General features: G+C 36.8%; 1 protein-coding gene across 2 annotated transcripts in view; it reads left to right on the top strand.

The window, feature by feature from the left end:
- The first annotated feature begins 297 nt into the window (after positions 1–297).
- gdf11 (growth differentiation factor 11) overlaps positions 298–15,409 on the top strand; it is a 76,986-nt gene continuing 61,874 nt past the window's right edge. For both annotated transcript variants that reach the window (XM_051672347.1, XM_051672348.1), the window contains exon 1: positions 298–1,009. In XM_051672347.1, the coding sequence (XP_051528307.1) occupies positions 592–1,009 (418 nt within the window). In that variant the 5' untranslated portion in view covers positions 298–591. The remainder of the gene's footprint in view (positions 1,010–15,409) is intronic.

Below are 15,409 nucleotides of genomic sequence, written 5' to 3' on the forward strand. Positions count from 1 at the left end.
TTAGTAGACTACGAATTTACAAGTATAAAGTTACTTTCATTAATAACGTTTATGTCTAAAGTAGCTAAACTCATTCTGTGTAAGCGGGTGTCAGGATATAAACATTACAAATCTCTCTCTCTCTCTCTCTCTCTCTCTCTCTCTCTCTCTCTCTCTCTCTCTCTCTCTCTCTCGATTTAGTGACAAACCTGTAAGCCTTTTGTTGAAATGTTAGCCAATAGAGACGGATTACGCCACTAGGCAGCAGTGATATATAAAGGGGTCTTTATAGACGCATTTGTACACTTGTAAAAGACATACTCGAGTATTTTCCAAACGGTAATTCGGTAGCTGACAGAATAACGAATTGAAAACAGTGCAACAGGGATACGAACGTTCTTAATAAGAATCCGACAATAAATTGAAGGCATCGACGTGTAAATGGAATATTTTGTTTCTTTGTTTGTTTGTTTTGTTTTTCCTTTTTCTGATGACCTCTTAATTGCTTTTAAGATAGCAAATTAATAGCTCGAAACAAATATCCCAAGATCAGAAGATAACAATATTTTGCAAAACCAAGGGGGAAACTTTTGGTTCTAACTATTTAACATCATGACAAGTTATAGCATTTTGTGGTGCTTAACGGTTCTAATTTCTATGGGAATGTCCGGGAGCGACGAGTCGGACATCTTAATGCCCCCGGTGAGTGAGATGCCCTCGGATGCTGGGGTCTCTCTATTTGAAGTGGAGGATGTGGATTCTCTTGAGTGCTCAGCTTGTGTTTGGAGAGAACAGAGTAAAGTCTTACGGCTGGAAACAATCAAATCGCAAATCCTTAGCAAGCTGCGCTTAAAACAAGCGCCCAACATCAGTAGGGAGGTAGTTAATCAGCTTCTTCCGAAAGCGCCTCCATTGCAGCAGCTCCTGGACCATCATGACTTCCAGGGGGACGCCTCCTCACTAGAAGAGTTCATGGACGCCGATGAGTATCACGCCACCACCGAGTCCGTCATCACCATGGCCTCAGAGCGTGAGTTCGAAAACTTTTCAAATATCTGCTTAGTTGTTGTTGTTGTTGGTGGTGGTGGTGTTGTTGTTGTGTGTGTGTGTTTCTGTCAAAAAAGATATACATCTTCCATCCAAGCCACATCACTCCTGCTTTCTTTCGTCCTTTCCTTTAAACGCATTATACAAAGGTGTAGGCTAGTGCCAATTGGCAGCTTTTTGGGAATTCTTAGATTTGTTATTGACAGCAACTTGATAGATACTAAGCGGAGAGATGAATGTCACCGGGGTTAAAAAAACAATACAAAACAAAAAAACTGTGTATCATCAAAAGGATCAAAATACACCTTTGTACTTATTCAATAATTTGTCTAAATGCATTTAGATGCATCTAGGGTACAATAGGGCTAAGGGCCCCCCGGGGTAAAAGACACTTTTGATATTATTTCTCCAAAAACACTAAATAGCAACAAAAATTACCATAGCACTTTCCTAAACACCTGTTTGTCACTATGCACTGCAAAAACTTCCTGATCCATGAGATCATTGCATGTAATGTCTAAAGTTTGATTTTGAGGCAATTTGATCTATTATTTAATCATTTTAAAACATGTTGAAAATGTATGTGCTAATGAAAATCCCTAAATTGTCAAATATTATTTGAGACAAAATACTTATTTGTTATTTTAAGTTTTGTTCAAGGTGATTAAGTATATATATATATATATATATATATATATATATATATATATATATATATATATATATATATATATATATTTTTTTTTATAACTGTCAAATAAGTGAACGGATAGTATTTGGGTAAAAAGAGCCTCTGTTGCAGGGGCTAAAGGCCCCCATAAAACACATAGATGTTCTTAAATGGTGGAAATAGGTTTTTTATTAAAAAATGTTTTTAAAGTGGGCTCACATTGACTGATTTAACAACAATGGATATTGGCTGTAGGGGGGCCTGGGTAGCTCAGCGAGTAAAGACACTGACCGCCACCCCTGGAGTCGCGAGCTCAAATCCAGGGCGTGCTGAGTGACTCCAGCCAGGCCCGGTTACTAGGGAGGGTAGAGTCACATGGGGTAACCTCCTCGTGGTCACTATAATGTGGTTCTCGCTCTCGGTGGGGCACGTGGTGAGTTGTGCATGGATGCCACGGAAAATAGCCTGATGCCTCTACACACGTTATGTCTCCACAGTAACGTGCTCAACAAGCCACATGAAAAGATGCACAGATTGACGGTCTCAGACACAGAGGCAACTGAGATTCATACTCCACGAGGACTTAGAGCACATTGGGAATTGGCCATTCCAAATTGGGGAGAAAAGGGGAGAAAATTAAATAAAATTGGAGATTAATTTGTTTAAAGAATACTTGAGATGTTATGAAATGCCAAATGTGATTGAAATTAACAAGAAATGGTGCACCCTTTTCTGAAGTAGTTATTTTGAATAAGTATTATTTTAATTTGTTACTCAAAAAAGCATTTTGCTGTCTCAAAATGATTTGCATTAGTTGACAAAATGTTCACTATAACTATTGTCCCTATATCTACAAGACGTTACTATAAACCCCCTGGGTGCCTTTTACCCCAGGTTTGTGGAGTAAAAGGCCCCATTGCCACCGTTTTAATTTTTATTTATTTATTTATTTTTATTTTTTTTATCAAAACAACCTTGTTATTATTTATTTTCACACAAATTATGTTGCTCCATCAATATTCAATAAAAAAAAATTTGTGACCAGAAAAAAAGAAAATTTTCCTAAGGTGTGCCACTTTGTATCATATAGCCAATATAATAAACATGTGTGAACCACTATCCATTAACAGTATGAATGGCTTTGTGTGTAATAAATCAATAATGATAATGTAATTTAAAACATGACAGGCAGATGCGCTGAATGTGGCTTCGAATACATTATCTTATGTCCAAGATAGCGAGCAGTATTTCAGCAGATGATTAGTAAGAGAGGGTAATTATAAATGATGCATTTAAAAAGCAGCTGTTTCAGAGTAGTCTTGCAAAAACTGGCTCCTACAGGCTCCCTTGCCACTAGAAAGTGTCCAAAAAGATGCTATTGTTTATATGCAGCAGCAGTGCCTCACGACTGCACTTGCCTTTTAAATGTGAAGTTTATAGGCATAGTCCGTTTTTTTTTTCCTCAGTGGAGACATAAAGCCCATGGAGCAGTTTGGGTCGAGGGGAGTGTGTGACCTTTCCGCTGAGAATAGCTGGGGTTCAACAACATTTACACACATAATGTATTCTGCACAAGGCAGATGAAAAGCCGAGCAGATAATCAGTCTCTCTCTCTCTCTCTCTCTCTTTCTTTCTTTCTCTCTCTCTCTCTCTCTCTCTCTCTCTGTTCTGACCAGAGTGAACAAAGATAGGTTTGTGTTCCCCTAACTAACCTCTGCGTTGATTGTCACACAGCCCACGTTCCCGCTGGCATAATAAACGCGCTTGACATTCAAGGGATGAATCACATAAATTATCATTTAACGGCTGCAAAGCTGATGCATGCCTTTTGTAAATAGCTTTTTGTTGTCAGAGATGATTGTTGTAGCGGTGCAGTATGTGAGTAGAAAAAAATAACTATAAAGTCATTTTTACCAATATAGTTCAACGAGCGCATCTGTTTGCTCAAAAACAGCAAGTACTGACATTTTGAATAATTGGCTTAATTTTTTGGGGCGCAGGCCTATTGAAGTTTCAGGTTATTACAGTCATCTTACTGTTCTTGTTGTGTTGTATCCATAATCAAATAATCATGTACGAATTTCAGTTTATCCAGGAGGATCTCTTTTGTTTCTTAAAGTCCTATTAGATATCATGCAAGATTTCATGATATTTTAACATGAAAAGTGATTTGCTTATATCTTATACGTTCTTTTTTTTTTTTTTTTTTTTTTTTTTTACCTGTGAGGTCCTACATTTTATTCCCAATTCACTGAAGTTAATCATGTTGATTCTATACTTTGCCTTTTCCCTAACATTTAAAAAAAAAATTTTTTACTGCTCACACTTTACAGTGCACAAGCAGTATATGTATGCCATTGCATCAATTTACTGTATCATTGTACATTTATCCAATTTCTGTGTAAAACAAAATGAATCCCACTAGAGCAAAACTGCTTTTCTGTTTCACAGAAAAGGAAACAGGATCGCATGAATTTATGTTCCCTACTCATGGAAGTCTCGTAGAGCCTTGTAATCATAATGCAGTTGTAAGGCATATGTGAATGTACAATACTGAGACACATTGCTCAAAATATTGCTGTGATTTTAATCTTGCCTGTTAGTGTTTCAGGTGTCTGATCTAAAGTTGGAGATTGTGTGTTTACACGTTGTGCAGGTATGTTTTGGTGTGCCTTTAATTTAACTTATGTGTGTGTACATAAAGCTGGAGTTGAGCATTGACCCTTAGACCTCATTTGTCACCTGTCTATATATTTAAACCAGACGTTCCTCCCTTGTCAGTGTGCCTTCATAAAAGTCAATGGCTTTTGGCTTTTGTCAGTAATTTGTCAACTTCCACCCACACATCCCCACCTCCTCTTGGCTGCTGCTGTCGTTCATTTCACTGACTTGTTCAGCTTATTGCAATTTACAAGAACACATTTCCAAACAGTGGGGGAAAAAATCAGATAAATAGGTGAGAACGGTTTGACGAAACACTATGTTTTATATAGAGAGGTTGTTGGATTTCTTTGGCCATAATGTGGGTTTTACACAAATTATTAGATATTCATGAACTAGCATCCACCAAACTGTGCTAAATGTACTGCTTTGTTTCTGCTTTTTTTAAATTTGGCCTTTGGACGTTATGAGAGGATGAATGACCAATGGCAAATAATAGAAAGTATTTAGCGAAACGTCGCTAAATTTGTGATCGTGTTTTGCAAGCTATGGTAGTGTGCAGGATTTTTTTTTCTTTTGTCTTTAAAATAATAAGAATTTCCATAACTTTCCTCTTTGGCCCCCAACATTTTGCTCTGCAGCACATGCACACATAAACACACATTCACCAAGTGAGAGAGGAAAAGGCCTCCTATTGACAAGAAGGGTCACAGAGTTCGCAGCAATGTAATAAATTGGATGAGGAGCCAATTAGCCTCTTCAGGTCTTTTGCTTTGGCCGCAATAGAGATCTAGTAGATTAAACAACACAACTGCCCCCACCTAAAATGTCAAACAGGAGGAGTATGAGATTTAACAACACAAGCAGTGCTGCCTCCCCCAACAAAAATGTCTCTCTATCGCCTTCTCTCTTTCTCAGACACACACACAAAGTCACAAACACACACTTACTGTTTTTAAGCACACACACTCAAATACCCCCCCCCCCCCCCAAAAAAAAAAGGTCTTTTATAGTGTTGACCCTATAAAAGGGTCATTTCCTGAAGGTGCAGGAACCATAAACATTAGGAAAGAGAATGCTAAAAAGACAACGCGGTTGTCCGACCATCCTCTGATCAGTGGGAACTGTGCTGGAAGTTTTTATGTATTAATTCACCATGCGAACACTTGTGTCTGAGACACCTTTATTTGTTCCTGTCAATCTGTGAGGATGAAAGAGGGATAGAATAAAGGAGGAGAGCAAACTTGTGTCGAATGCTTTGTCATTCCTGTTTTGTTAACAAGAAATAAAAAAGTGAAATAACACAACTCGTTGTCAGTTTTATGGCTAATAAACTTTCAAAGGAACTGAAGTCCATTAATAGCCAGGGAAAAATTTCACTGCTCTCTCAAGAAGGTCTCTTTTTCTTTCTCTCACTCTCATTCCTCTTCCCACGGTCCAACTCTTCTCCTCACCTCTTTTTTCTGGGGCAGTTTAACTTCCAGATAAGCAGGTACTCGAGTCATGGCATTTGCCAATTAAACTGTGCACAAACATCATACATAAATATGGACAATGCAAAACTTTAAAAAGTAACCCCCCCCCCCCCCCCCCCCCACTTTACCAAAACATATCTTTTATCATTAAAGTAAAATAATAATAATAATAGTAAACTTTTCAGACCTCTGTGGTGAATGTTTTGTAGGGGTCCAAGTGGAGATTTTAGAGGATAATTCATTTTGGCACTATTGTCTAACTAGAGTTAGAAAAGGACTGTTGTCGACATGCACGAAGGAATGCCTGTGCTCACAGTAAAGGGAGTATAATCTCAGCAAATAAATGCACAGTGGGGTTCAGGAAGTAAAAATCCCATTCATTTTCTCAACCTGGAATCAACATGAGTCTAATAGAATCATGTTACTAAACCAACAATTCAGTAAAATGGCTTTTTTTCGTTGCTCATTCTACGTATCTCATCAGTTTCCTGATGAAATAAACATTAACTTAATATAAATAAACTTCTCCACTACAAGGTTATTATCGCTAACAAAAACAATTACTAAGACAAAAACTAGCAGTGAAAAAACATTTTTGTTAACTAAAATAAAATAAAAAAATTGGGAGTTTAAAAATAAATACTGAAACAATAAATGTGCACTACATTACAAACTAAAACTCAATAGAATCATGGAGAAAATTACATTAGTTTTCATATTTTCTATCATTGTTGGATGATAATTTAAATAATCTCTCAAGCCTGATTTCTCAATGTTTTCCTCAAAAAGCGAACTGATCTCACAGTGAAATCGGAAACAATAGGTTGACTTTTCTTCATCTAAAATTGGTCTGTGCTTACTGAAATGCGAAACACTGCCCCAGTGGCAAAAGCGGTAAGTGTATTTGGGCGTATGGGCATGTGCGAGCTCAATTTTCCAGGTGTATTGTCCATGGAGGGGCGTGAGTTGTTTTCTGTATGGCTGTAATACAGTGAAGAGTCAAGTCATTTTTATATGTATAGCGCTTTTCACAACACACATCATTTCACAGAAGCTTTACAGAAAATTATGCTATAACAGAAAATGAAGCTGTAATATTTGTAATGTCTTAGAGCCATTGTGTGTTTTGATAAAAACGTGATTATAAATTGTGCCTTAAATTTTTTTATAAAAAAATAAGTAGGGCTGAGCAATATGGCCAAATATATTATCACAATATTTTTTTTCATATCGTTCGATATCAATATTTATTACAATATACATTCACATTTGCACATTGCACATTTTTTTGAATTTCCAATTTGCCAGAAGAAAAGAAGAAAACAAATCCTAAACAGTAAAAATAGTCTATACAAAACTGCATTGGGGGTGCAGAGACAGCCAAAGCAGTTGTTTAAGAGGGATCTTCTACCAAAATATTACAATATTTTATAGAGTTTGTCAATCGAGTACAGTTGGATTTGAACATTAAAAGTTCATCTGTTAGTTTTGAAGCATAATGACAGCATATCATTTTTACATTCAAATTATATTTATATTTCATTACATTCAGATACTCAAGTATGGGGGCATAGAAGCCCTTGTGACTGAGGAATTAAACTGTATTGGGGTTCAGGTGTATCCACTGAGAGAAAATTTAGAAAATGTAAAAGTCTGAATGGACCATTTTTATATTTTCATTAAAGTGAGAAAGACTAAGCTACAAACTAGTAATTTTATTGTCTTTCCTTGTCATCCATGCCAGAGATGATGACATCTGATTAATTTCACAAAATTAGAACAGAAATCTATTTGTTGATTATTAAAGGCTCTTAACATGCTGATTAATAAAGCTAAATTTAGAAGGAAAAACGTTATGGTCTAAAGGCGCTCTGGAACCACGTTAACTTATGCAGTGCCTCATGTCTACTCACATGTGGGGAAAGAGGCAAGGTGTGCAGAGTGGGACAGAGCATAAATGAAGCATAGAGTGCTAGAGAAAAGTATTAAAGAATACAGCACAGAAAGATCAGATCTTGTGTGCACAGCACTGTTGTTTTTTTGTGTTACTCACTAGAGATGATGAGAGGGCACAACTGTAGTCATGATGTCTTGCGGTCCGGGTGGAATTAGTCTGGAGTCCGCAAGGCAGCTAACGTTAGCAACTTCATACAGTCTGAGAAAGCCAAACTGCTTGCGTTTTTAGCAACAAGCACCTGATCGTATAGATGTAGAACACAGGCTAAATATAGAAAATTACTCAAAAGATTATCATCAATATCATGGATTTTTTTTAGCCCAATAAATATCGAAGTTGTTTTATTGGCCAGCCCTATAAATAAGTCAGTAACATTTGGATTTTAGTGAGCAAGCTAAAGGTGACAAGGAACACAAAACTTCTTTAAACATTTGTTAATGGAGAAAAATAACCTATGGGAAACCAGACTCATTGTGGGGGCCAGTCCCCCTCTGGCTAAACAGCATGAATATAATGGCAGTATTAGTTATTTATGTGTAGTACAAGTCATGGTTAAATTATTAAACTGAGCTGGTGTTTGGGGCAGATGTTTAAAAAATACTTTGTATGGACTGTAAGATTAATGACTAAAGTCTTTAAAGTCCATCCTGAATTAACTGTGGAAGTGCACACAGATGCATTGTCCTTTGTAATTTGGCTGATGAAGGCTTTAGTTGGCAATTCATTTATTGTCTGTGTATTTAATTTTAAGAGTGAAGTCCATCCTTTAACCAAGGTGATGCAGGCAGAGGTCAGTGAGGTGCATTGCAGTTCGATTGGCAGCTTGTGGCAGTTCATTTCAGTGAAGTCCATTCTAAGTCCAAGGTTCAGGCAGTGGCCAGTGAAGTATCCCATGTCTTATGGTTGGAGTTGGCATCAGTCCATCCTCTGTGAAATCCATCGTAGTAGACTGAAGTGATGTCTGGCTGGCACAGGCTGCAGTTTAGTCGTCATCACTCAGCGACACGTAGCAGAGGAAGTCAGACATCAAGCAGGACCGAAGCTGGATCTGGCAAGCTCTGGTAACCTCAGGATATGTATCTCAAGGTTGAGGCAGAGAAACAAAAAGAAAAATATTAGTGTAGAAACCATTTATTTTATGCAGAATTATAGAATATGAGAAGTGTTTCTGGTTCCGGCAGACCTGACTAGTGCAGTATAACTATGAGTTGATGAATAAATTTGGTGTATGCCTGGCTGAATAACTGTTTCTTTAGTCTAGACTTAAACTGAGAGAGTGTGTCTGAGTCCCAAACAATGCTAGGAAGACTATTTCATAGTTCAGGAGACAAATAATAAAAGGATCTACCTAATTTTGTGGATTTTGATATTCCAGGTTTTATTAACAGGCCAGGATTTTGCAATCATAGCGAACGTGATGGAATATAGTGTGATAGAAGGTTGCTTAAGTACTGTGGAGCTAGACTATTCAAAATTTAACAGGTAGCCAATGTAGTGACGATAAAATGTGGCTGATATGATCATTTCATCTTGGTTCTAGTCAGCACTCTAGATGCTGCATTTTGAACCAACTGAAGTTTATTTACTGTACCTGCAGGACATCCTCCCTATAATGCATTATACTAATCTACTCTTGATGTCATGAATGCATTAATTAGTTTTTCGGCATCAGAACCTGATAATGTTTCACAGGGAGAGCATATATAAGGAGTAAAGCAGAGGTCCTAAAACTGATCGCTGTGCCACTCCTACTTAACTTTAGTTTGATCTGACAATTCCTCACTTGCACAGACAAAGTGGTAGCGGTCGGATACATAGGGCCTAAACCAAGCTAATCCCTGTCTACTTATGCCAACATATTTCTCAACCCTATCCAAGAGAATGTCACTATCTATGGTGTTGAAGGCAGCACTAAGATATAAAAGCACAAGAAAATAAATGCAGCCACAATCAGATGATAAGAGCAAGTCATTTGCAACTCTGATAAGTGCAGTCTCTGTACTATGATGGGGCCTAAATCCTGACTGAAATTCTTCATATATTCAATTTCTCTGTAAAAATTAGGGATGCACAGATACCACTTTTTCTCTTCTGATCCGATTTCAATATCTGAAATCTCAGTATCGACCGATCACGATCCAATAAATGTGTTTTTTTTTTTTTTTTTTTTGCATAATCAGTTTAGAATATATTTACCTCATTATGTGGAACTAACTGGGGGTATATAAATGGATAGCCTGTTAAGAAAAACTTTATTGTTAACTAGTCTACTGCATAATGTATAGCAGCAAAATTAACAGTAATTCCAGTATAAGTCATCAGTAGAAAATAACAGTTTTCTTTGCAAATTTTTTTCAACTTGTATCTGGACTCAGATTTCTTTTTTTCAATTTAGTTGTGAGATATCAGTCCATATTTTATTCACACAGTTATTTATTTATTTATTTATTTATTTATTTTTTTTGGAACCCATTCAACTTAAATATTGTTATAATTTGTAAACAAATAATAATAATAAATTAATATTATAATTATTATTGACTTTTAGAATTTTAAATACAACAGTAATATATTTCATTCATGCACCTTTAACTTGAAAATCCTAGGGCTTTTATTTTGATGATCAGAATACTCCAGGAAGTCCTGTAGGTGTCTGTATGTAGGCTACTTCACAGTAGCTTAATTAGCTTCTTATTCAATTTCTGGTCAAATGCTCCTCTGGTGCCATTCTAAATGCATATTAAAAGTGAACCAAACTATTGAGCATCTACTATCTATCTTAGATGTTGTTCGTGAGTAGCGCTCACATATGAAAATAGCCACGACCATTGATGCCACCAGCCTGCACGTGCTCTGTATGTATGTATATCAACAGAGCAGCGCCATTCACTAAAGCGATACATATGCTTACTATATGTTTACTTATTAAACAGCATTTTGCAATTCACAAAGCTAGTCTTCAAGTGGCTTTGAATAAAATGCATGTGTCATATGAACTATTTTAATGGTGCTTTTATGGTTCTTTTATGTCAGTGTTGGAGCTTGACTGTAACAAATATGATTAACACACAGTATCGGATTTGGATCTGGCTCGTTGGACCGATATCCAATCCATCAAAAATGTCAGTATTGGAGCCGATACTGATCCAGGTATCACATCGGTGCATCCCTAGTAAAAATGAACAGTTGGGAGGACACTACATTTTCTAGTATTTTCGACATAAATGGGAGATTTGAGATTGGTTGATAATTAGCTAGAATCAAGCTGTGGTTTCTTGATAAGTGGTTTGATAACTGCAAGCTTAAAGTTTCTTGAGACATGCCCTAAGGATAATGAGGAGTTAATATCAAGAAGAGGTTCTGAGATTACAGAAAACACCTCAGGCGGTATTGGGTCTAACGTACATGTTGCTTTTGATGTTTTGATAAGTTATGTTAGCTCTTTCTGACCTATGACAGAGAAGGACTGAAGTTGCTCATAGGGAATAATATGAGACCTGTCTTCTGAGGTGCTAAAGCAAATGGTTGCATAATTCCATTTTTGCTTATTCATTTAAATTTTATCAGTAAAGAAATTTAAAAAGTCATTACTACTGTGCTGCGATGGAACATCTGGTTCATTCGAAGCTTTATTCCTTGCCAATTTAGCCACAGTACTGAATAAAAACACACTATCTAGAGTGCTAGAGAAGACTGTATTTATATTTTCTGTGACTACATTTAGTTCTTCTGAACTTTTTGGCTTACTGAGTGTTTGAGACAAAGCTGGAAAATTATTGGTGAAGCTATCTTTAGTGGTTGAAAGAATAGTTCTACCCTGTCAATAATGCTGCCTAGATTAAGTAACCTTAGCTAAGCAAGAGACGAGGTAATGATCTGAGATGTCATCGCTCTGCGGCAGAATTGCTATATTACCAACTCCATATGACAGAATTAAATATAGCATAAGAGTATGGCAATGAGTTGTCCCTGTCACATTTTGTCTGACCCCAACAGAGTTGAGAATATCTATAAATGCTAATCATAGTGTAACATTTTCATTATCTATGTGAGTGTTGAAGTCACCAACAATTAAAGCTCTATCCACAGTAACTACTAGATCTGACAGAAAATCAGTAAATTCTCTAAGAAAATCAGAATATGGCCCGGGTGGTCTGTATAAAGTAACAAGAGCAAAAGTTGACAGTGATTTTTAATTTATATCTGATGTCACATTAAGCATTATTAGTTCAAAAGAATTAAACTTACAGTATATCCTGATCTCTGAGTAACACTAAAAACATCACTGTAAATTGTAGCAACACCTCCTCCTCAGCCATTCAGGCAAGGTTCATGTTTATAACAATAACCTGGGGGAGTAGACTCATTTAAACTAATATATTAATCTGGTTTAAGCCAGGTTTCAGTCAAACAGAGTGAATCAAAACTATGATCTGTAATAATTTCATTTACAAACAAAGCTGCAAGCAGCAATTTTGTTAACCACTGGGCCATTGAGTTGACACAGCTCAAAAGTGCCAAAGAGACATTCCAAGCTAATTGCAGAAGGTTTTGAATAAAACAGAAAAAATAAAAAATTTCTCTCTGCCATTTTCTAAAGACTTAGAATAAGGAAGCAATGATATATTAAAAGTTTTGTTTAAATTCACCAAGCAACTTCTTTGTAGTTTACAAGCTGCCTGGAGCTGGGACCCTTTCAGTCTCTATAACTTGCAGGTACAGTAAACTGACCACTACGCTATACAGCCACTCATGCAACTACTTTGCATCTACCCTCAGATCATGGTCTTGATGAAGCATACCAAGTTTTGTTTCGATAGGAGAAAGCATTGCTGAGATACAGCCTCAAATCCATTTTCATATCAACCTTGTTAACTTCGCATTGGTATAATTTCTAAAGAGTTGCACAAATTCAAATGGTTTCTGGTCAGTTCTATGCGGCTTAGTCTGGAGATTATTTTGAGCCATTGTTTCGACAAATCGGCCAAAGTTTGAAGGACGTGAAACCTTTAAACTGTAAACATCATAATCCAAGATGGCGGCCACTGGAATTGGCAGAGTTTTAATGTAAGGGGTCCATTTGAATCAGCAGGAGGAGAGTAATCAAACATAAAAATAATTTTGTTTCTAGGCCTAACAGTTCAAAAGATTTGCATTGGGGGATAGTCATGCTCACCCCTATCAGTGTGCCAGATTTCAGCATTTTCCTATGTATGGTTCATAGGGCTGCAATAGACTTACTGGTGGAATAATAATATAGCTGCAATGTCACAACATGTAAACACACACAACATTACACATCTCTTGCGGGATGGATTTGAACCAACAACTTTCAGTTCAACAGGTCACTGCACAGTCCACTGCACCACAACATTGACAGTCACCAAAGGGACATTCCAAGCATAGAGCAATCACAGCTAATCATTGCAGTCACCATAATCAACTTCATATTCATGTAACTTTACAACAAAATGAAAATCAAAATTTGATTGGAGAAAAGCCCAGCAACCATTTAGTAAGCACAATGCAAAGATCTCATAAACTGCTCAGGTATCCTCAGGACATTATGTAGATGATGCATTCCAATTTTCTTTTAAATCTGGCAATCCTTTTAAAAGGTATGTCTCTTTTTATATGTATTAAACATTTTTTTTTAAAATGTGCTGGACTAAACTCACAACCTTTTGAGCCATAACCCAATGCTTTAACCACTGGGTCACTCAGTTCACACATATCAACCATGCCAAAGATACCTTCCAAGCTGAGAGTACAAAACTATAGATGAGAAAATCTTGATTTTAATGCCAAGTGGTTCTGAATTCAAGCAGGAATTATTCAGTGTAATACAGCCTATGTAGTATCAAGCTCAACATGAAGACTCAGGTCAACAGAATTACATTTTTTTTTAAATCATTCTTTGCTGAACTTAAACTCATAACCTTTTGAGCCATAGTCTGACACTCTAACCACTGTGCCATTCAGCTGACACATCTCAGCCATGGCAAAGAGACATGCCGAGTTTAGAGTCAGCACACAAGTGTGGGTTATCTTTTGAACTATAGGTTGTTCTATCTTAAAACTGCTCAGGTATCTTCAGGACATGATTTTGATGATGCATACGAACAATCAGACAGTAAGAATACTGAAGAGCTAGTTTATGTTTATTGGACTATATTACCTTCATATCCACCTTTAATCTTGACAAACCTTATATTGTTTGAAAGGTACAAGTCTGTAGCTTCAAAATATACCCACTGTTTCTGATCTGAATGACGTCATTACAGTAATGCATTAAAATACCGAAAGAGTGGATTTTAAAACATGCAACATGTGAGCGTTATTACTTATTTTTTATATCTTCTGGTTTTGATCCAGTTGGATGATGGCAGGAAATTCAAGCATACAATCCATGGTAAATGTCCACGACTGAAAGTAGACTTGACCATTTTATCCAAAACAGCGAAAATCTAGGAAAAAAAAAAACGGACTGATCATCCTTTGCTTGCTTGATCACGTAAATTAAAATGCTTATTATCAATAAAATATTGATTATAAAATGTATTTTATCAATCAGCATTGAGGTCTTGAGATCTCTGCTATTCTGGTGAAACTTCCATGTTGTTTGAACCCACCCACGAGTCTCTCTGTGATTCACAGCAGGAGCTGTCAATCAAACCAGATCAAAGGCTTCATGGCCTCTCCAAAATGTACATTGGATGTTTCAGTGAATAGATCCAGCCAATGGATCACTAGTCAAGATTTGATTGACAGGTCATGTAGCCATCGGTATGAAGTTTCTGTGGTTAAAGGGGTTGGCCATGCTCATTCCAGAACAGTGACGTCATCCTAGTGTTTGTTTGGATAGAGAACCTAAGGCCACCATTATGCTCTAATCTTTCTTCTGTTTCTGAAGACCAATCAGAGCCAAAATCTAACATTTTAGCTGCTTCTTTCAATGGATCTATGCAAAGACACTACAATCTAGCTAGATTTGAATACTTTGGAATAAGTTCCATGCAGTTTTGAGGAAGAATATAAGCCAAACCAGCAGGAGTGCATATTCTGTGTTTGGACTCGTAGCAGCTATAGGGCTAAAGTTAAATGCACAGATGCTGATCAGTGTGAATTAATGGGCTCTTTGGGTCATTTATTATTTTATTTAGTAGTGTAAACAATATTTATAAACTCAGCAAAAAAAGAAACATCCCTTTTTCAAGACATTGTATTTTAAAGATAATTTTAAAGGTTTTAAACAATGTTTTCCATGCTTGTTCAATGAACCATAAACAATTAATGAACATGCACCTGTGGAACGGTCGTTAAGACATTAACAGCTTACAGACGGTAGGCAATTAAGGTCACAATTATAAAAACTTAGGACACTAAAGAGACCTTTCTACTGACTCTGAAAACACAGAAAGAAAGACGCTCAGGGTCCCTGCTCATCTGTGTGAACGTGCCTTATGCATGCTGCATGGAGGCATGAGGACTGCAGATGTGGCCAGAGCAATAAATTGCAATGTCTGTGCTGTGAGACATCTAAGACAGCGCTACAGGGAGACAGGTAGGACTGGTGATCGTCCTTGCAGTGGCAGACCATGTGTAACAACATCTGCACAG

The sequence above is a fragment of the Myxocyprinus asiaticus genome, chromosome 35 (assembly GCF_019703515.2).
Source record: "Myxocyprinus asiaticus isolate MX2 ecotype Aquarium Trade chromosome 35, UBuf_Myxa_2, whole genome shotgun sequence".
Classification (NCBI taxonomy): domain Eukaryota; kingdom Metazoa; phylum Chordata; class Actinopteri; order Cypriniformes; family Catostomidae; genus Myxocyprinus; species Myxocyprinus asiaticus.